The sequence below is a fragment of the Odontesthes bonariensis genome, chromosome 13 (genome assembly GCF_027942865.1).
Source record: "Odontesthes bonariensis isolate fOdoBon6 chromosome 13, fOdoBon6.hap1, whole genome shotgun sequence".
Lineage (NCBI taxonomy): Eukaryota > Metazoa > Chordata > Actinopteri > Atheriniformes > Atherinopsidae > Odontesthes > Odontesthes bonariensis.
In genome coordinates this window covers 2749050-2769349 of record NC_134518.1, presented here as the reverse complement: position 1 = coordinate 2769349, position 20300 = coordinate 2749050, and the positions used below count along the sequence as shown (strand labels likewise).

General features: G+C 42.5%; 1 protein-coding gene across 1 annotated transcript; it reads left to right on the top strand.

Moving 5' to 3' along the window:
- The first annotated feature begins 878 nt into the window (after positions 1–878).
- hspa9 (heat shock protein 9) lies at positions 879–18881 on the top strand. Its single transcript, XM_075480808.1, has 16 exons — positions 879–1198; positions 1786–1844; positions 2179–2266; positions 2367–2548; positions 3682–3806; positions 3893–3966; positions 4085–4191; positions 4361–4523; positions 4624–4716; positions 7162–7371; positions 9373–9600; positions 9695–9917; positions 11838–11932; positions 12086–12178; positions 17665–17805; positions 18011–18881. The coding sequence occupies exons 1-16, from the start codon at positions 1121–1123 to the stop codon at positions 18089–18091; spliced, it is 2040 nt and encodes a 679-aa protein (XP_075336923.1). The 5' UTR covers positions 879–1120; the 3' UTR covers positions 18092–18881.
- Positions 18882–20300: the final 1419 nt, after the last annotated feature.

The following is a 20300-nucleotide window of genomic DNA, read 5'->3' as shown; positions in this document are numbered from 1 at the left end:
CTAATGAAGATTTTGTCCAACACTCAAGATGGAGTAAAAAAAATCTACTGGAAGGATCTTTTGGAAAAATACATAGTGAAATGCTAATGATTATATAGAATATAAAGGTAAAGAGATGTCTAAGGCAGATAGTGATTTTGGACTCTAAAATGTGTTCTGATAGGCTGAGGACTGATGCAGCAGTGCAAGGAGAGTGAAGTTGGGCAGATCTCCACTTTATGTCATATACTAGTTTATGTGTAAATTTTTATCTTTAGTGTAAATTTTAGTTTATGTCTTAGTTACGTGTCAATTTTAGCTTTCTGCACATTTGGAGTCTGGGGAAACGCAATTTCAGTCACTGTGTAATGTACTGTTGCATAGAAGATTGACAATAAAGTTCACTATGACTATAAGCTAGTATAGATGTAATATTCAGATCACGCCAGTATAGGCTAAGCAGGTACTGCTTACGTCATTACGTCAGTATGAGCGCTAACTGGATGTGAGGCTGTGAATGCTAGTTCTGAGGATTCTGAAAATAAAAGCAACATAAATACCACAATAAGCAGTACGAGTGTTGCATGATACAGCGTTTACGTTCATCCTGATGTAACGCACGTGAAACTCCGCATACCCGTTGTTACATCATGACCTTCATATGCCCAATTATGCGTGTCTGCCCTATGCTGGCCACAATCACCAAAAAGCAGAAATCCGTATCAAGGTGTTTCCACTTTATATCAGACATAAGAATTATTTTGACAATAAATAGTGTCCTTACAAACTACTTATTTATCAATCATAAACAGCTCTGTAACATTTTCTTATTAAGAAAAGATATTCAGGCAGTAAATGAACGACCCAATTTGGGGCCCTTCAGCGTGCATGGTGTAACATGCGTGTTGGATAATTCCAGAAGAAGGTCCGCAGTTCCTTTGCTGAAGCAGTTCTAAGACAAGTTGTCGCTTCGGACCTGAGCTGAAGGGTTTGTTGTCTGTGCCCACCGTTTGGAAATATAAAGACGTTCGGAGAGGGGACTTCTCATCGCTGGCCATCACCTCTGAAGTTGTTCTTAGAAATCAAATACTGGAAACATTTCGTTATCGAATTCATTTAGCTTGTTAGCTGAGTTTTCAAAATGTTGAGTGTCGCTAAAAGTGTGTCAAGGACATTGCCGATAAACTGCTCCAGAAATGTGTCGTCTTTGATAAAGCAGGTAAGCGTCAAATACTCATAATTAAGAGGTGTGTTGTTATATTGTTAGATTGTTAGCTTAGCATGCTAATAGCCTTAGCTATAGGCCGTCTCAGCTTGTTTTTTGGCAAACGTTTGCCAATAAACAATAATGTTTTGTAAGTGTCATCGGTTGAATAGCTGCGTGTGGTGTTTGTTAAATTAACGACATACAAAGCAGTGTTATAGAACATCGTTAGTCACTCTAGTCGCTACATGAGCTAATTGAGTTTGCTGCGTTTAATTTTGTTACAGCTTACTGTATAATTGACATCATTAGATAAGTATTGCTTTGTGTTGGGCACTTTTTTTTTTTAAGTTTTTGTACCCATCTCCTGAAATATAGTTGGCATACCTCTTATGAGAACGAGGTATGCTGGTTTCAAGGGTACAGTAATTCAGTATGTGTCTGACCTTCAGTGAGGTCTCCCCACCTCCTTTACGTGCTTATTTTTCACATGGGGCTCCAAATGTTCGTTAAAACACCCACAATTCAACAGATCAAACATGGATATTGCTGTATCACAGCATGTGATCATATACAAGAGCTGATATTTGTGACATTTACAGGCATGTTGGAGCGGCTTCCAACCAGATGCTCTCAGAACCCTCTCCAGAAGGGACTATGCGTGAGTATCAACATTGAAATAGTTCAACTTTATTTATTTTGCACTTTTCAAACACAGGTGTCTCCCTTATTGTTTAACAGAGCGAAAGGGTGAAAAGTTCAGAAACTTAAAATGAAAAATTCTAATTTAAATTCCAGATAATAAGTAAATGGAGAACAAATGATAATTGATTAAATGCAGCAGGAATGTTATATAAATGCAATAATTCTGATTGGTACAAATGTACCAATCTTACAATTTGGGTGTGTGTTCTCAGTCATTTTAAGGCATATTTAAATATACAATAGAGATGGCTCCAGCTGACATTTTTGTAAAAAGTGTCGGTCTGTTGCAGGTCTGAAGCCATTAAGGGTGCAGTCATTGGCATTGACCTGGGAACCACTAACTCATGTGTTGCAGTGATGGATGGGAAACAGGCCAAGGTGGGTAAAAGCAGACACATGCACATATACATACATATATATATATATATATATATATATATTTATATAGTAAGCTCAAGTTTTCCTTGTTGCTTTTCAGGTACTGGAGAATGCTGAGGGGGCTCGGACAACCCCTTCAGTCATCGCTTTCACAGCAGATGGGGAACGTTTGGTGGGCATGCCTGCTAAACGGCAGGCCGTCACCAACCCTCAGAACACGCTATACGCCACCAAGAGACTGATCGGACGACGCTATGATGACGCAGAGGTCCAAAAAGACCTGTGAGTGATTTTATGCCTCCCATAAAACATTCTTCATTCATAAGCTGCCGAAAGAGATTTCATCACCAATATGATTTTAGCATAATTATTTAGTATGTTAATCTGTAAACATGTTGGAGGGGGGTAGGTACATCCTCTTTCATTCAGGTTTAGGTTTCATCACAGGTTCTTTAGGTTTTCAATTTATTTTAATATCAGTTTGATGCCTAACTATGGCAACAGGAAAGTTTGTTGACCTGTTGGAATCGTTAACTGAGCTTTCCAAAACCCAAGAAATGCCTGGAAAAACGCCACAAATCCAGATGAGTTGAAGAGGACAGGTCTATGATATAGATCAGGAACAAAATGGAGAAAAAGCTGAATAGGGGATTTGAACCATTTCTTCCCTTGATCATAATGGAAGTGTGGGATCACTGGGAGATGAAATTGACAAGCTTGGAACCCTGTTTAGGACACAGCAGGAAGATGAGCAAGAGACATGGCTGCAGGAACAATACTTAACATCTCTCTGCTCAGCTTTAAAGGGGAAGTTTGTTTGTTTTTTTAAACCTGGACCTTATTTCTGGCATAAAATACGTTCATTTACTCACCGATAACAGTTTGGTGAAAGTCGGCTTCTATCGTACGCTATGTAGATTTCTTGAGATCTGTGTATATCCATATAACGGGAGAGAACAGGGCAGATACAATACAGCCTCTAAAAAAGGCATTATCTGTCTTTATTTCACCAATACTTTAAGATGAATGAATGAATGAACGCGTACTATTGCACTGTTGCTCAGAGCTGCCGTGTTGTTGTTATTGGGGGGCTATCGAAGGCTTTCTACACACGCGTCTGCTGGGATGACATCATCGACGTGCACGTCTTCAAAATCTGATAAATATTCTGCCATGTTGCACAAAACTAGCAGCAGCAAACTCTGTGTGAAGTTAGCCGACCGAATGCCTGAAGTGGGAAAGAATCAAGGTGGCGCAGCCAAGTTCTGGACTTGGTTGAAATGCTGTGGCAGGACCTTAACCGAGCTATGCATAACCAAAAGCCCACAGATCTGTATGAAATGCTGCTGCATTGTAAAGAGGAGTGGGAAGAAGATCAAAAACATTTTTAACATCAAGTTTCTTGTCATCAACAGGAAGAATGTCCCCTATAAGATTGTTCGCGCATCTAATGGTGACGCTTGGGTGGAGGCTCATGGGAAAATGTACTCCCCCAGTCAAGCTGGAGCCTTCGTCCTCATTAAGATGAAGGAGACTGCAGGTTTGGACTGAATTTGGAGTCAAAATTATATTCTAAATCTAAATTTGAGTTTTGGTTTTGAATTTTTTTGTTTGTGTGTGTTGTAGAAAACTACCTGGGAGCCAAAGTGAAGAACGCTGTGGTCACTGTTCCAGCCTACTTCAATGATTCCCAGAGACAGGTAAACACACTCACGTGTTTATGTATGTAACGTGAGCCTTTTTATCTCAAGGCATTTCTATCAGATGGCCACCTTCTTAAAACATGCACACCGACCGATCTGTGTTTGTTATTCTTAGGCCACCAAAGATGCTGGTCAGATTGCTGGTTTGAATGTCTTGCGTGTGATCAATGAGCCGACAGCTGCTGCTCTGGCCTATGGTTTGGACAAAACCCAGGACAAAGTGTAAGTAAAAGAGAGCAAATGCTAAAACTGTTGGCATTGAATGCTTCCTCTGCCGCCAACAGTGTTGTCTGAAAGAAAGCTTAATCCTAGTCTCCCTCCAGGGAAATGATCTTTTGGTTAGGTTTTGGTGGGCCTGTGTTGGTAAACTGACATTAGGATTTGTTTGCAGTATTGCTGTATATGATCTGGGTGGAGGTACGTTTGATGTCTCAGTCCTGGAGATCCAAAAGGGAGTTTTTGAGGTGAAGTCTACAAATGGTGACACCTTTCTGGGAGGAGAGGACTTTGACCAGCACCTTCTCCGACACATAGTGAAGGAATTTAAGAGGGAGGTTGGTATTTTTTTTATTATTTTTTTTTATAATGTCCTCCTCAGACTTTTTTTGTTGAGAGACCAAAATGTTAATTGTTTTTCTTTTCTGGTGTCGTCAGACTGGTGTAGACCTGTTGAAGGACAACATGGCTCTTCAGAGAGTTCGAGAGGCAGCTGAAAAGGCCAAGTGTGAGCTGTCCTCATCCCTACAGGTACACTGGAAGCTTTTATCCCGACTGAAGATATCAGTAAAGCAAATTTAGTCTGTCAGCCTGTGTAATGATCCTCAAGTCTGGCTCTGTCAGCTGTCGAGACTTTGTGTGTCTGGCTTCTTGTTTAGACTTTTATTCAGCGAGCAAGCTGACAACGGAGCCACCACGCTTGTATTTTCAGTGTACAATGTACCATCAGATATTGTTGAGATCAATCAAGGAGGGGGGGGGTTGTTTTTATCTAAAAAGCTGTATGTAGGTCTTTCGAAAAGAGTTCACTCTGATTGTTCTGCATAGCGAATTAGTGTGTGAGAAGGGATGCAGCGCTGATGACGAAAAGCGAACCACTTACTTGCACAGTCTCTTCTCAGTTGTCATCTTCATATCTATCAAAAGGTGTAACACTTTTTCACAATAACATGGCCATGTGGAGTGAAGACACTGAAGACCATATGATAACGATAAAAGAGAGACCAGCTCTGTGTTGTAACAGCCTGATTTCCCACCGTTAAACATGGCACTGCATATATTTTTTTCCATTGAGCTTACATATACGCCCTTCCTGCTCCCAACACTTGGCTTTAGCACTTCAACAACTGTTCAGCCCAGTACTCCCTTTCTTGTGACCCTAGCTGTCACTGTGGACAAGTAAAGAAGCAGACGCAATAGCCAATTCAATTATAGTAGCCTAGCTTAGGAAACTAACAAATTGCACCAAAACTTCACTTCGATCCAATCTCCTGTCCCGAGCGTGCATGAAGCAGCTGTGGAAAGAAGAAAACTCCCTTTTTAACAGGAAGAAACCTCTGGCTGAACCTGAACCAGACTCAGGAAGGGTGGCCATCTGCCTCGACCAGCCGGGGTTTGAGAAGACAGAAAAGAGGGGACAACAAACACTGTAACACCAGGCCAGGGACACCTGCTGAGAAGGAGAAACGCAAGTTAATGACAATGATGTAGAATGTACATCAAGGGGAAAAAAAGACAGAGTGAGGAAAGGTGCATCATGGGAGGTCTTCTGTTAATCTAGGCCAATACAGTGGAAACCGCTTATAGTGATCACGTTGGTCCAGAGCCAATTTGAACACTATAAGCGGTTGATTACTGAAACCAAATTTGTATTACAGTACAGGTATTTCACTTATTTTTTTATGCAGAATATCATCTAAATGCCATTTGTATCGTTTTTCCAATGAGAAAAATGAAATGAAACGGATAGCTTCAGCATTTACTGAATTTTATTGTCATGCAAGTTTAATTACAGTACTGCGCAGTGTGTAGACATACTGTAGGCTAACTCAAATACAGTACGTAACTTATTCTCTGCTGTGCCGCCGGTGCCAAGCTTCGCCGCAGCATCTCGTTGGCTCGTTTTTGGTAATTTGTCATACGCCTCGAGGAGACTACGTTTTTCATTCAGAGAAAATGACTTCCTTTTTCCAGCCATGATTCGCGCGCTTGCTGCCCGGTGTCAACTCGTTACGTTAGCTAGCGAGGCAGAAGCAGACGTCCAGAAAGGAATCAAGGGAGTAAAAAATAAAATAGCTACACATAGTTTTAAAATGATTTTTGCACATGTTTACATTCATGAAATGAACATTATAAGCGGATTTCTTGATTACTATAAACAAATTATTTAAACAGCATTTGTATAGAAATTATTCTGTCCCAAGCCTTATGATCTATATAAGCAGTTGATTACTATATCTGTGACCACTATAAGCGGTTTCCACTGTAACAGCTTAACTATGGGATGTTTCAGGATCACCTGAGCCATCCCTAACTATAAGCTTTATCAAAAAGGAAAGTTTTAAGCCTGGTCTTAAAAGTGGAAAGGGTGTTTGCTTCCCGGACATTTACTGGCAGCTTATTCCACAATAGAGGGGCCTGATAACTGAAGGCTCTGCCTCCCATTCTACTTTTAGAAACTCTGGGAACCTCAAGTAAACCTGCAGTTTGGGAACGAAGTGCTCTGTTAGGAAAATATCTTACAATGAGATCTTTAAGATATGATGGAGCTCGGTCATTAAGAGCTTTATATGTGAGGAGAAGAATCTTAAATTCTATTCTTAATTTAACAGGGAGCCAATGAAGAGAAGCTAAAACTGGAGAAATATGATCTCTCCTGTTAGTTATTTATTCACAGGAACAACAAAGAAACGTATCACATGGCAGCATACACAGAATTCCCAACTACAACAGCTTGTGAGATCCTCTTATACTTCCTGATAACATTCTGTGCGTACATGGCCAAAACCCAATCTCTGTCCCGCAGCACTGTGTCTGAGACTGTCGCAACATCTTCCGTTATCACCATGACGGAGAACATTCTGAACATTATGTGGAGTGAGTAGTGGCATGGCCCTGCTCCCTTACAGTTCCTGCTTACATGGCGCGAGGAAAGTGACCATTGATTTGTTCTCATTTTGTTTCCCCTCCGCCCAGACTGACATCAACCTCCCCTACCTGACCATGGATGCTTCTGGTCCCAAACATCTCAACATGAAGCTGACTCGTGCCCAGTTTGAGGGCATTGTAGCCGACCTGATCCGTCGCACTGTGGCACCTTGTCAGAAGGCTATGCAAGACGCCGAGGTGTCCAAGGGAGACATAGGAGAGGTGCTGCTCGTGGGAGGCATGACCCGCATGCCCAAGGTATGCATCAAACCAAAGCATTAAAGTATGGCCTGTAAGGCTCTTTTGGGTATTGGATATGTTCACTTCCCTGTGTCTTGAGGGTTTGTCTGAACTATATGCATTGATTAGAATTAGTTGTTTGTTGTCATTCTCTTGTTGGTGGTCATCTTTATGAGCTGCATCAAGTCTTTCAAAATTAGTTTTGAACAAAATTGCTATTTTATTTAACTATTTTAAGTGTTTTTATTATTTATTTTTATTTTGCTGTAATAAAAGTTGCCAAAACAAAAAAATATCAAAAATTAAGATAAATTGTTGGGTGATTAAAACTATATAAAATGATCAAATATATCTTGGTATCTTTAGACAGAATGACGGTACACAATATGTTTTTTCTTCAAATATTTGATATAAAGAAATATAAATGATTAAGTGTTATTAGTATTTAGAAGTATCTGCTGCTCCAAAAACAGGAGAAAACTTGGTCTTTCAGCTGATATAGCATCACCTGCGCCTCTTTGATCTACCTATCAAAGCTGGCTGTGATTGGCATGTTGTGCTTTGTGTTGTTAGGGTGTGCAAAAACCTGTCGGTCAGTTTGTTGTGCCAGCTAGTGTGAAGTACGGTAACTCAAGCCTTGATATCTTATGTACCTTTTCACGTGTGAAAGTGTAGAGCTGGCTGGGTAGGGAGTTAAAGTAAATGCACCTCTCAGCCAGCAAGGGTGGTAGTTGGAGTGGCAAAATTGTCCCGTCTTGTTTTTTCACTAATAGTATGTTTTGAGGCGTCGAATACATTAGAAAATCTGCCCAAAGAAACCCTCTTAACATGTATCATGTGGCTTACTACTCTAACCAACTGTGCTGTGGTCACTTTGCTGAGTCTGGGATGAAGGCTTGACGCGTGTAAGAACTCAACAATGTGGGGTTGACCCACCTCTGTTTGACGTACTGTATTTTCCGGAGTACAAGTCGCTCCGGAGTATAAGTCGCATCAGTCAAAAAATGTGTCATGAAGAGGAAAAAACATATATAAGTTCCATCGGACTGTAAGTCGCACTTTTTTTTAGAAATTTATTTCACAAAATCCAAGACCAAGAACTGACCCGTCCGTGTTGATAATATGATCCGGTGGCAGAGAGAGGGGGAATAACACGCAGCACAGAGCCGTCCAATGCGGGATTCGAACCGGGGCCAGCTGCACGAGGACTGTAGCCTCTGTACATGGGGCGTCTGCTGTACCCACTACGCCACAGACCGCCCCAGTTACCTGCTTTTCAATTAACTCACGGAAACTGTCGACCTTGGCTTGGAAGTCTGCTGGCAGTTTCTGACACACTGTGCTCTGATAGAGGTTGCGTTCCATGAAGCGGTAACACCAAGAAGGCCCGCCCGCAAAGTAATTTATATTCATCTCCTTGGCAAGTACCAGAGCGCGGAGACGCAACTGCACCGTTGACGAGTTCTAAAAGATGGAAGTTACTTCGTATTGCAGCTTTTCCATGTATTCAAATGCCATGCACCACTGTATATGTCAAATGAAAATTGCTAATGATCCCCCTCAAAAACATTTTTGCTGGAATTTCCTGCATTAGAAGTGATACAATGGTGGAGTTTAGTAAAATTTTGTGATACCACAATCCCCTGTTGAAATTCAGGACCTACTTGGCAACAAAAGTGACTAAACCGATTGAAACCGTGTAGTGTGTCAAATAAGATTTGGTAATGGCTGAAAATCAAGTATAATTAAAGGGTGGATCATCTGTCTGGGATTAATGGAACATTGCTTCTCTGCGCAACAGTGGAGGTTACTGTTCAGCACAATGGAGTAGCATCGGGCAGAAATTTTAAATGCTTAAAATGCTTCTAACCAACTCGTACTTGTAATTTGGGAATAGTATTACAAATGCATCTATCCATTCTAGAGTTTTATCAGAGCATCAGCAGAACTCGGTTCAGTAATTTGTATTACACTGACCTTCATACATGAATTTACAAGTAAGTAACATTGTCTCTGCAGGTTCAACAGACAGTCCAAGACTTGTTTGGCCGTGCTCCCAGCAAGTCTGTCAACCCTGATGAGGCTGTTGCAATAGGAGCAGCCATCCAGGGTGGCGTCCTGGCTGGTGACGTCACCGACGTCCTTCTCTTGGATGTCACTCCACTGTCTCTGGGTATCGAGACTCTAGGAGGCGTTTTCACTAAACTTATCAACAGGAACACCACCATTCCCACCAAGAAGAGCCAGGTACTTAAAGCAGCATCTCATCTGTTGACTTTGGTAACATAAAGGTCTAATACGCACAGGAACCATAGCACGACTCTGTTTTGATTCCATCCAGGTGTTTTCCACAGCCGCTGATGGACAAACACAGGTGGAGATCAAGGTATGTCAGGGCGAGAGAGAGATGGCAGCAGACAACAAGGTGCTGGGTCAGTTCACTCTGGTGGGAATCCCACCTGCCCCTCGTGGAGTCCCTCAGGTCGAGGTCACCTTTGACATTGACGCCAATGGCATTGTCCATGTTTCTGCGAAGGATAAGGGCACAGGACGCGAGCAGCAGAGTGAGTATTGGCCATCATCTCAACCTACACTGCCTGTCCAAAAAAAGAAAGTGAAAAAAAAAAAGCTCTTACACTATGTTTCAGCTGGCAACAAGTTATTTAACCCTAACTGATGCAGTGAGCAGCTTCTCATTTCTTAAACAACCATGTCGGAAACTCCACCTACGGTCGTAGAAAAGATGTTCATCTGTTTCAGAAGGGTCAATTTATTTGCTAGCATCAAGCCAATAAAATATCTAAAGATCTTACTGAACCTACTAAAAGATTTGTCCAACGCATTATTAAAAAACTGGAAGGATAGTGGGGAACCATCTTCATTAAATTCCTCGTTCACACGAACGTTGCAGCGTTTCAATTCTCTTCTCGAGCTGTGTTATCCTCACAAAGAGTCGCTCACACTCTGTGCAGCTCACTGATACTGCAGGGTTAGGAGACAATGGGCCTCATGTAAGAACATTTTCGTATTTTTTTTCTAAATTTCTCTCACTTTTTTCGTATGAAGGTCTCGTACGAACACGCCACGTCAGATTCAACTAACGCTCTTAACTTGGGGAAAAGTGTGTAAATGACCTGTGTAAATGATGAATGCCACCTGTGCGTATTTAAGTGCACGTGCACGAGGATAGTAGATTTGCATACTCCATGCCCAAAATGATACCATACAAGGCTGCGCTTCCTCTCTCCTGTGCCAGGAAGTGTTGAGTGCTGAGTCATGAGAATGTCTACAAGGCACAAAAAGAACAACTTTACGGGCTCTGAGACTGAAGTTCTGCTTTCAGAGATCCAGAAAGGAAAATCTGTCATTTTTAGCAGAGTCAGCAGTGGAATTACGGGACCTGCTAAAGCCAAGAAATGGGAAGTTATTACGAGTGCTGTTAATTCTGTGTCACCTGTAGTTCGTAATGTCACCGAAATAAAGAAGAAATGGTTTGATATGAAAATGGCTTAAAAAAAAAAAAACGTCTCGCCATGGCCAGGCGCTCGATGACTGCAACTAAAGCCGTGCAATCAGCTGTTGCCTCATCATGATGGCTCTTTGATGGGGTGGTCCATGAGGGGGGTCTTCTGGCACCACACCTTCTGGTCTGCCTGGGCTGGTTCAGGTACAAATTGTGCAAATCTGGCATGCCTTCTCTGGGCAATAGAGCAGTTTGCGCCCCCCCCACTGTATCCAGACACACCCATCTGGCCTTCAGCTCAGGCATCCAAAAGCAGAAAGTCAGCCGCTGGTTACGCTTCCCATTGACCTTGTTATATACAGAGTTAAATTAACCTTCAATTAGTGCATAATTTAAGTTGAACAGAATGATGTCAGCATCATTATGGGGTATAATGTATATATTTATTTATGTTTGCTTCAAAGTAATTAAATATACAATCCATTAGTCAAGCAAAGTTGATTGGAATAACAGCGGACTATTTTAGGAAACTCCTACGACAGGTCTGGATCACTCGTAAATTCTGTTCGTATCTGAAAGAAAACGTAAAATAAGAAAAGATTGGTGAATGCGCAAATTCTCTTAAATCACTCGTACGCACGACTTAAGAACAAATCTGTTCGTACGAACGGTTGTTGCATGAGGCCCAATGTTCTGTCCGATTCTCTTTGCAAACAGGAAGGGCTAATACAGTTTACAAATATACAATTAAAAGAAAAGGAATTCAAATTATACCCAAGACGTGGACAGAAGTAGAATGATTTAAAAGCAGTAAGCAGCAGGAGGAAGCAGAGACACGCCTGCACTCTTCAGAAGCAGGAAGTCAGAAAGTAAATGAAGGTATACTGTCTGACAAGACATCTGCTATACGATGAAAATCCTGTGAATCAGCACATTTTAATTGGCAGATAGAAATGTCAGACTTGACAGGAAATTGCTACTTAGTGAGTATTTAAAATGTGTTTGCTTGTCTTTTTCTCAGTTGTAATCCAGTCATCAGGAGGTCTTGGTAAAGATGACATTGAGAACATGATCAAGAATGCTGAGAAGTATGCAGAGGAGGACAAGAGGAGAAAGGTAAGACTGAATTTACTAAATGATTTTCATTTTTAAATGAATGACTATACCTGCAAAGTTTCTATAAATGTTGGCAACTGCAAATGTATTTGTTTTGGTTCTGTGTTCCTCACATCTTTGTAACTGTCACCAACTCTGTTTTTGCTGCTTTAGGAACGCGTCGAGGCCGTCAACACGGCTGAGGGCATCGTCCATGACACGGAATCAAAGATGGAGGAGTTCAAGGATCAGCTGCCCGCTGATGAGGTATTGCTGCAAAGTCTTTTCCTTTAATTTGCTCAGCTGAATGTTAAGTTGTTAAAGAAAGCATTTTGAATTATTGCATAAAGGAGAAATTCAAATGGATACTGCCGTAACAAATTCTTGATATGCAGATTTTTCTTTACAACAAAGCTACAGAAGTGTGTGAACCTTTAGAGTACGTACGCTGGCATTCATTATGCACATTCCCAGGCCTGAAACTGCCCTGGAATTCCAGGGGGGGCTGTTATACAGCAGTTAACACGTTTGGTTTTCTGCCCCGCACTTCATTTTTCTATACAGTAACAAAAAGTTGCTAAAATAACAAAGGTTTGGGCAGGTCAAAAAATGATGGGTGATGGGGAAAAAAGAGAATGAAGGCAATGTTGGGGGAAGTGGGGAAAAACATAGTGTACAAGCAAGACACTGGACAAGAAATGATATCAAATTCGATTTTACTGCTAAAGAAAGCTCAGATACTTTATCAGATTAGCTCTCTTGTTTAGTTTTGACTGCATATGGACAATATGCACAATAGCTTGTTTTATTTTGTGTTGTACAGCACTTTGTTTCAGCCACGGCTGTGTTAAAAGGCTATATAATAAAGTTGATGATGAATAGATAGAAGCTTCCCTCCTGCGACTTGACAGGCAACACACCGGGGAGAATTTTAACACCAAGGCGCTCAACCTGGGGAATAGTATTCTAGGGCCCGACCGATATGGTTTTTTTCAGGGCCGATACCGATAATTATGGAAATGGGAGGCTGATAACCGTTATGTGCAACTGATAAATAGAAACATTATTCACGATAAATTAAAAATAGCACACACTGACACAAACTTTCATATCCATTAAGTCTTTTTAATTGTAAAAATGAAAAGTAAAACATAACTTAGAATAAAACGGGAAATAAAATAATAATATAAATACATAATTATCAATAAAAAAAGAAATCACTCCCTGCTATGAGAATACTTGAATATATGCTATTTTTATATTAAGAAGTAATAGAAAATGAACTGACTGAGAACTAAAAATCAAGTGTAGGGAGCTGCTTATAGCATTTTTTAAACAGTAAAATAAACATAAACATCCCTGTACAACTTTACAATGAACCATCTGAGTCGCGTCTCGTACGGCTTCATGAAGTTGTTCACCTAACACCGTGGTTGTTAGCGCAAGCCTGCTAGCTACTTGGTGGTGGTGTGACAGCCTGTCTGGCTACCCGTAACAAGATGTTACTCCAGATGTTTGAAACGCAGCGACTGGCCAAAACTTAATTCTATTAAAGTTAATTAAGAGGGACATTACGACCAATCACCGCTGGTTCTAACGTGCTGGGTAACCAGTTGTTACGGAACAAGATAGGCTCTCACACCGGCAGGCTACCAAGTAGCTAGCAGGCTTGCACTAACAAATGATTAGTCTCAGGAACAAACACAAACACGTTTTATTTGGTCTTCATTGACCATGGCTTTCAGTCCACCTTTGGTGTAGAACTACAGACATGTTCACGTTTCCATGTGGGGGTTTAAAAATGACTGTACACTATGCTGAGACTGCTTTATGGACAACCGTTTCAGTGAGAAGTATTCGCTGTCATTCTGGTTATCCTTACGTGAGCTAAAGGTTTGCGTCGTTACACAGATCAAATGGACCATTTTCACTAGTTGTATACACTAATAAAGATGTTGTGGTGCCGTGCTTTTGCAACGTTGGTGTGTTTGTGACTTATTGCAGGGGATAAGGCTTCGTATATGCTTACCTTGAAGGGAGTTTGTTCTCTTTGCTATGAGTCGTACTGCCACCACCATGGCCCCACTTGCACCACAGCCGCCTTGAAACCGCTCACAGCGTTCAGTAGCCGCCCCGCCCCCAACTTGTGCCACGGCCGCCTTGAAACCGTTCGCAGCCTTGCGTGTTGATTGGTTGTATTCCGTGTGCCAAACAAATCAGATGCTGTGACGGGCGGGGCAATGCTCATGAACTCAAAGTGGCGAGAGCGAGAGCAGAAGACGCGTTCAGAACGAAATGGCTGCAAAATTGGTTGTGAAAATTATATAAACTTATCGGTGGAAATTTATGGAAAGTATGGCCGATGCCAATATCCCCAAAATGCTAAATATTGGCCCGATATATCGGTGGGGCCGATAATCGGTCGGGCCGATAATCGGTCGGGCCTTATAGTATTCCCACTCCTGCTCGATGCCTCTCCTCGCGGGCAACTCCAGAGTAGGAGAGAGTCCAGCCCCTCTCCGGGAGTTTGGTTCCACAGCCCACACTGTGTGTGTGGAGATAAGCCCAACTATAGACGCATTCCCCCTGTAGGAACCTTCTGCAGTTCCTAGAATCTTTTCAGGAACGGGGCCGTTTTCTCCCACATTCGCACATACAGGAACTCGGGACCATCGCCCTCAGTTCCTGGAACCCTTTCAGCTCCTTCTCCTCAGCTGGGTCTGTTCTGGGTTCTATAGGAACACATTTGACGGAGGTGTTTGGTGGTCGGTAGCTCCGCCCCTTGTCATGTTGTCAGGCTGAAATGTTTGCACGACACGGACACAACCGGCGGGTGTTTAATAAGTTAAACCTCCACGTGGTCTCCTTTGTCTGCGGCGCTCTGCTCTCCTTCCTTCATGAAACCAAGAAGTATGGCCTGCGCTCCATCCTTCTTCTCCTGACTCTCTGTGAGCTCTTCCAGCCTCCATGTTAGATGCCCGACGCGATCGTCCATGATTAATATCACCATCATGCAGACCATGAACACGGTGGCCTCCCCGCTCTCCATATTAGCTTCTTGGTGGTGTTTTTTTTCTTCTCGCCTTACTTTTACCGGGTTTTGTTTTGTTGTTGAATGTGGCGCTAAAGTAACATGTCGCAGACGGTTGCGTCACATCAGTCCCCCATCAAGGTCCCACTCATGTGGGAATGCAGACTGAAACAGTTCCGCTGGGGAAGGGCAGTTATCAGAACGGAATTCGAGGTGGAGGACCCCGAGCTGGTGTGTGGGTACTGCTCCACCTCACACACCAGCTCAGGGTCTTTCCCCGCCAGTGAAGTATTGTGCCATTTCTCAAGAGCCAGTTTACGATGCCAGGAATTGGCACGTATAGGCCCCCACCTTTGCCTGCCGCCTAACTCACAAAGCACCCAACCTCAAATTTTCTACCCTGCGAGTGGTGGGCCCATGTTGCTTCCTGTTTCTTCTTTGGGCTCAGAAGCTTTTTTTTTTTTTTCGGTTTCTTGATATAGGAAATCAGAAACATCTAGCCCATTTATCTAGATCCGCATGTAGGCTGATCTCCTTGCATTGCGGATGTTTGTCTTGACCTACAAATACGTGAACAGTTAGACTTTATAAGTGATAGCTGTAGTATATAGTGATAGTTTAAAGCAGCAAATCCCATTGTGAAGAGTATTTATTACCTGATTCATGGTTTAGAAGTCCCTCTCACAGTTTACACTGGGACCTACCTGGCAATGGAAGCCAGCAGGCTCATAGTTTGGTACAAGACACCAAACCCCTCATATTTGGACAGTGCAGTCTGTATGGCCAGCTGTGTCTGTAGCTGATATCATTTTAAACCTATCCAGAGCAACAGTATAGTGTTCATGATAGTTTTTTGTGAAATGTGGCATTTTTACGTTACCTTGAAAGAAGCCCATTCTTCAAGGTCTGTGACAATCGACGGGAACAAAAGTTTTCCTCCAGTATTTTCAGTTTTGTGTGTGCAGTGTTGTCAGGGAGCGTAGATGCTTGTCGATCGAGTATCCCAAATGCAGCCATGACTCTTGAGATGGACAATGAGGCTATCCAAATATGGATCACTTGATTTAACGCATGAAAAATGTCAGTAAACTATTAATGCTACTAAAACTGTGCAACAACTAAATTGAGTATGCATCTATAAAGTCATCCAAAAGCCACATAATCATGCCTGTAGTGGAAATCTTTGCCAGTACTGTTGTCGTCATCTCCTTGATGTCCTCTCTCCTGTTCAGCAGAGATGCAGAATGCCCCAAGTCTTGTAGGGTCATCCAAATTTTGGGTCATCCTAAGTGTGAGCCAGGTTGATGACCACCACAATCTTTTATGCCTTATATTAAGACTAGGGTAAAAGGGACCTGGAACAGTTAGCATATTGACTCGTGAAAAGATTAATTGTGGTACCCTATGTTTGTGAAAAATAAACATGAAGATTAAACATAGCAGTTGAACTAAGTTATTTAAGTTGCCTGCTCTTTGATTGCCAGGAGCTTGACATCCTCCTTTTGTAAGAGCTTAGAGAGGCGAGCTACGTGAGAGAGTATAACGGCTTGCAGGTGAAGGGTGGCAAGGAATGAATACAGTCCCTTAGCAGTAGGACATTTGTGTGTCTCTACTTTCTCTGCCAAGGCACAACAGTTATGTTTGCTTTAGGATGCTTCATGTTGGGAGAGCCATTGTGTGTCCTTCACTTGCTAGTCAATGACAGAAAAAACTGCAAGTTTAAAAAATTTGTTATAAATGAAAGTAAAGTATTCGCACATGTCAATTAATTTTAGGCATAACTTACTTCACTTTCATGTCACACAGCAAAAACCTCTGCAGAGCGGTTTGCACAGTTTCTGAAGTACAGGTGCAGCTGTTCCAAGATGTAGCCATATCTCCTCAGATGCATCCTAACAGGCCAGAGCAGGGGTGTCCAAAGTCGGTCCTGGAGGGCCGCAGTCCTGCAGGTTTAGAGCTTTCCTTGCTTCAACACACCTGATTCAGATGAAGTGGATCTCTTCAAAAGATTAACTTCTGCACAAGCCTGCTAATGATGCACTAATCTGAATCAGGGAAACATCTGAAACCTGCAGGACAGCGGCCCTCCAGGACCGAATTTGGACATCCCCGACCTAGGCCATTCACATTTAAGGATATTATTTTTACATTCTGTGTCACACTCATTTACAATATTTAAGAGATGGATAGCCCCTTTTGAACAAAGAGAAAACGGCAGCAACGTCAGTGGAACATCTGACAGAAAAATAGTACAGAAAACACCTGGAACTCCTCCTCCATGACCCCGCTGGTGGGTCGAGGGTAAAGCCTATCATATAGAAAGGCCCTATGAAGGTGTTCAGTAGTGAAACTAATACCATCCTATGTGTCCAACGCTCTCAGTATGGTACCTGGAGCCGCCCCCCAGCTCCAAACTGTCGGTACAAAAGATGAGTTGCGTATCCATCGTGTTGCTACCAACCTTTGTGTTCACTCTGTGGGGCTCCTCTGGAACCTCCGGCGTTTCCTACTCGCTCCAGCTTAACTCCGGGATAAATTTCCCCGACACTGTGCATTAAGATTTATCACAAAGGAAAATGAGATGCACATATTGGTCTCATTTATGTGAATCTCACAATCTTGTCTGTAGTGAAACACATTTATGACACAACAGGAAAATGTTCTGCTGCTTGTCTTTAAACGATCTTCTTCTCACTCTCGTTTCTGATCTGTCCAATCTCAGTGCACCAAGCTGAAGGAGGAGATTACAAAAGTCAGGAATCTTCTGGCCAATAAGGACTCAGAAACGGGAGAGAACATCAAACAAGCAGCCAACGAATTGCAGCAGGCGTCACTCAAACTCTTTGAAATGGCCTATAAGAAGGTGGGTACCATCTTCACTGTTCAAACGTTCACCACTGTATAGCTTATGGGTGAGTAGTTTGGCAGCTTTGTTCTCCTGCCATAGGTTTAAGGTGCACATTCTGATAAGAACACTATCTGGATTGGAGTCTCATTTGATAACTGCTGAATGGATTCATTAAAGTTTGAAAATGTGTCTGATGTGCAGTGTTTCTTTGTTCCTGCAGATGGCAGCAGAGCGGGACAGCAGCAGCTCGAGCTCGGGCTCAGGCTCATCAGACGGAGAGAAGAAAGAGGGCCAGCAATAGACTTGCACACTTAGTTGTCACCAAATTACAACGACAACAAAGAACTTTTGAGCTTGGAAGGTGGACGAGGCCAGGAGGGTGGCAGACCTGAGTCATTCTTACCATCGTATATTCTTCTACTGTTTTGGCAGTGAAATGCTCATAGAAAAAAAATCTATCTCAGTGTATGCTTAGTGTCCCATGATATCTTGTTGTAATTTAACTTTGTCCAAACAATTTAAAAAATCTGTTATTTTCCATTATAAAGTAGTGAAACAGCCCTCCATCATTTTTGTCCTTGTAATATTGTACAGTGCAAAACATCAGTTGTTGATATCCGGCTTTCCTCGTGTGTCCAACTCGGAGGTGGACGGTGGCTCTTTAAGGATTTTATCTGATCCAACACAGTTTAAATTTAATCACAAAAAGTGGTCTGTGTGGGGGTTATTTCTTTAGCCTCGGGTAACTGGATGCTGTGACAGCACAATGGAGGATGGGGCCTCGGTTCACCCTCCACCTCAGAGGGACAAATAGAGAAAGAGCTTGGATAGAAAGCAGTTCAGTTTTTTTGTTTTGTTTTTTTAAAATAAAAACCTGTGATCCTAGCTGTGGCTTTTCTCTGCCAGAGGGAATGGCAGAGAAGGCTCTGTCATTGTGTTTTGCTGGTGCTTGCCTGGCAGTGAGTCACTGCTCTCTGAAACAACGGGAGAAAGGCAGGCCGGAGGTAGAGCATTTACATTAGAGGTTTATCACTGCTGTGAAATGTGTCACAATAACTACTGCAGTCTTTTCTAATAAATCTGAAACAGGACTATATGGTTCAGTGTCATTGTGTTACATTACGTAAGATGCATTTTGTTTGTGCTGTCTGTTGGAGGGAAGAGGTAGAGATTGATCTTTGATGGCTTGAAGCAGGCACAACCCTATATCCAATTTATGCTCCTCTGCTACTTGTTTTAAAGCGTCACTATGCAACTTTCAGTAATACGGGGTTTGTTTACCATGCAATACACACCCCAAAGCTGTAGGGGGAGCTCCGTAGAAAATAAGGCGACAGTCTAGCCATATTATATATTACTACTCTAGAAGCTAACCACATTCAATTTAGCCGTCGACAGCTAATGGAGAGAGGTGTGTCTTATCAGGCTCCCTGGCTCGGCTCAGAGCCCTTTAGACCTGCCGTGAAGCAGTAGTTCTCGGCTCTCGTGTGTCGCGAGACTTCCAGAGGTAAACAAAGCACGCGGCGCCACAGGCAAAGTTGCAAGCGCTGTTTCGGGCTAGGGCCACCAGATGGAGATGGAAATGTCACCGTTTTCATCAGAACGGGTCAGCCAAGCTATCTGATGATTGCCAAGCAATTTTATGACCATGAAAAAGTTGCATAGTCCCGCTTTAACTAAGAGTGTTCGTGGCTTTAAAGGGATAGTTCGCCTCTTTTGACATGAAGCTATATGACATCCCATATTAGCAATATCATTTATTAAATTTGACTCCCGCTGCGTCCTGTGTGCCAGGTAGTCCGGCTAGTTGGCTGAGGTCACAAAAATAAAGCGTTTTGCTTCTCAAAACAATATGCGTTCAACAGAGTAATACATTTGCATCACAAAATGGTTCTCTAGGAAAAAGTCAGACCTCACAATCGCTTGGCCCTATTTTCTCTCCCTTCGTATCACTGCGTGCTGTGCAGACCGAAGTGCAGACCGAGCAGTGCCCTGCTTCCGAGCAGCAAACGCCGTAACAGGCGCGGCTGTCGGCAGGTGGCTGGACGCATTGATATCAAGGGAGGCAAAAATAGCGCCAAGCAATGTGAGGTCTGACTTTTTCCTGGAGAACGATTTTGTGATGCAAATGTATTACTCTTTTGAATGCATATGTTTTTGAGAAGCAAAACGCTTTATTTTTTAAACCCCAGCCAACTAGCCGGACTACCTTCATCAACGCCAAAACGAGGCTGGAACTCTGCTCACAGGACGCAGCAGGGGGTAAGAAGATGTTCAGAAATGATGTTGCTGATATGGGATGTTATACAGCTTCATGTCAAAAGAGGCGAACTATCCCTTTAATATGTATCCTCAAACTTGACTGCAAAACTCATTTTACCAACTGTGAATCCACTGTGAATTAATGGCAGCGTTGGACTCGGAGAGACAGAGCTCTCTCAGGAAATCCGTCAGCCCGAGCCCCGATATCCGGAAATCATTTCATATCTATGTTCACCTTTATCTCACAC

Bases quoted from the DNA above. Each gene is read 5' to 3' on its own strand.
- hspa9 (XM_075480808.1), top strand. From the start codon at position 1,121: ATGTTGAGTGTCGCTAAAAGTGTGTCAAGGACATTGCCGATAAACTGC. The intron at 9,918-11,837 runs GTGAGTATTGGC...TCTTTTTCTCAG, and splicing joins CACAGGACGCGAGCAGCAGA to TTGTAATCCAGTCATCAGGA. The intron at 12,179-17,664 runs GTATTGCTGCAA...GTCCAATCTCAG, and splicing joins ATCAGCTGCCCGCTGATGAG to TGCACCAAGCTGAAGGAGGA.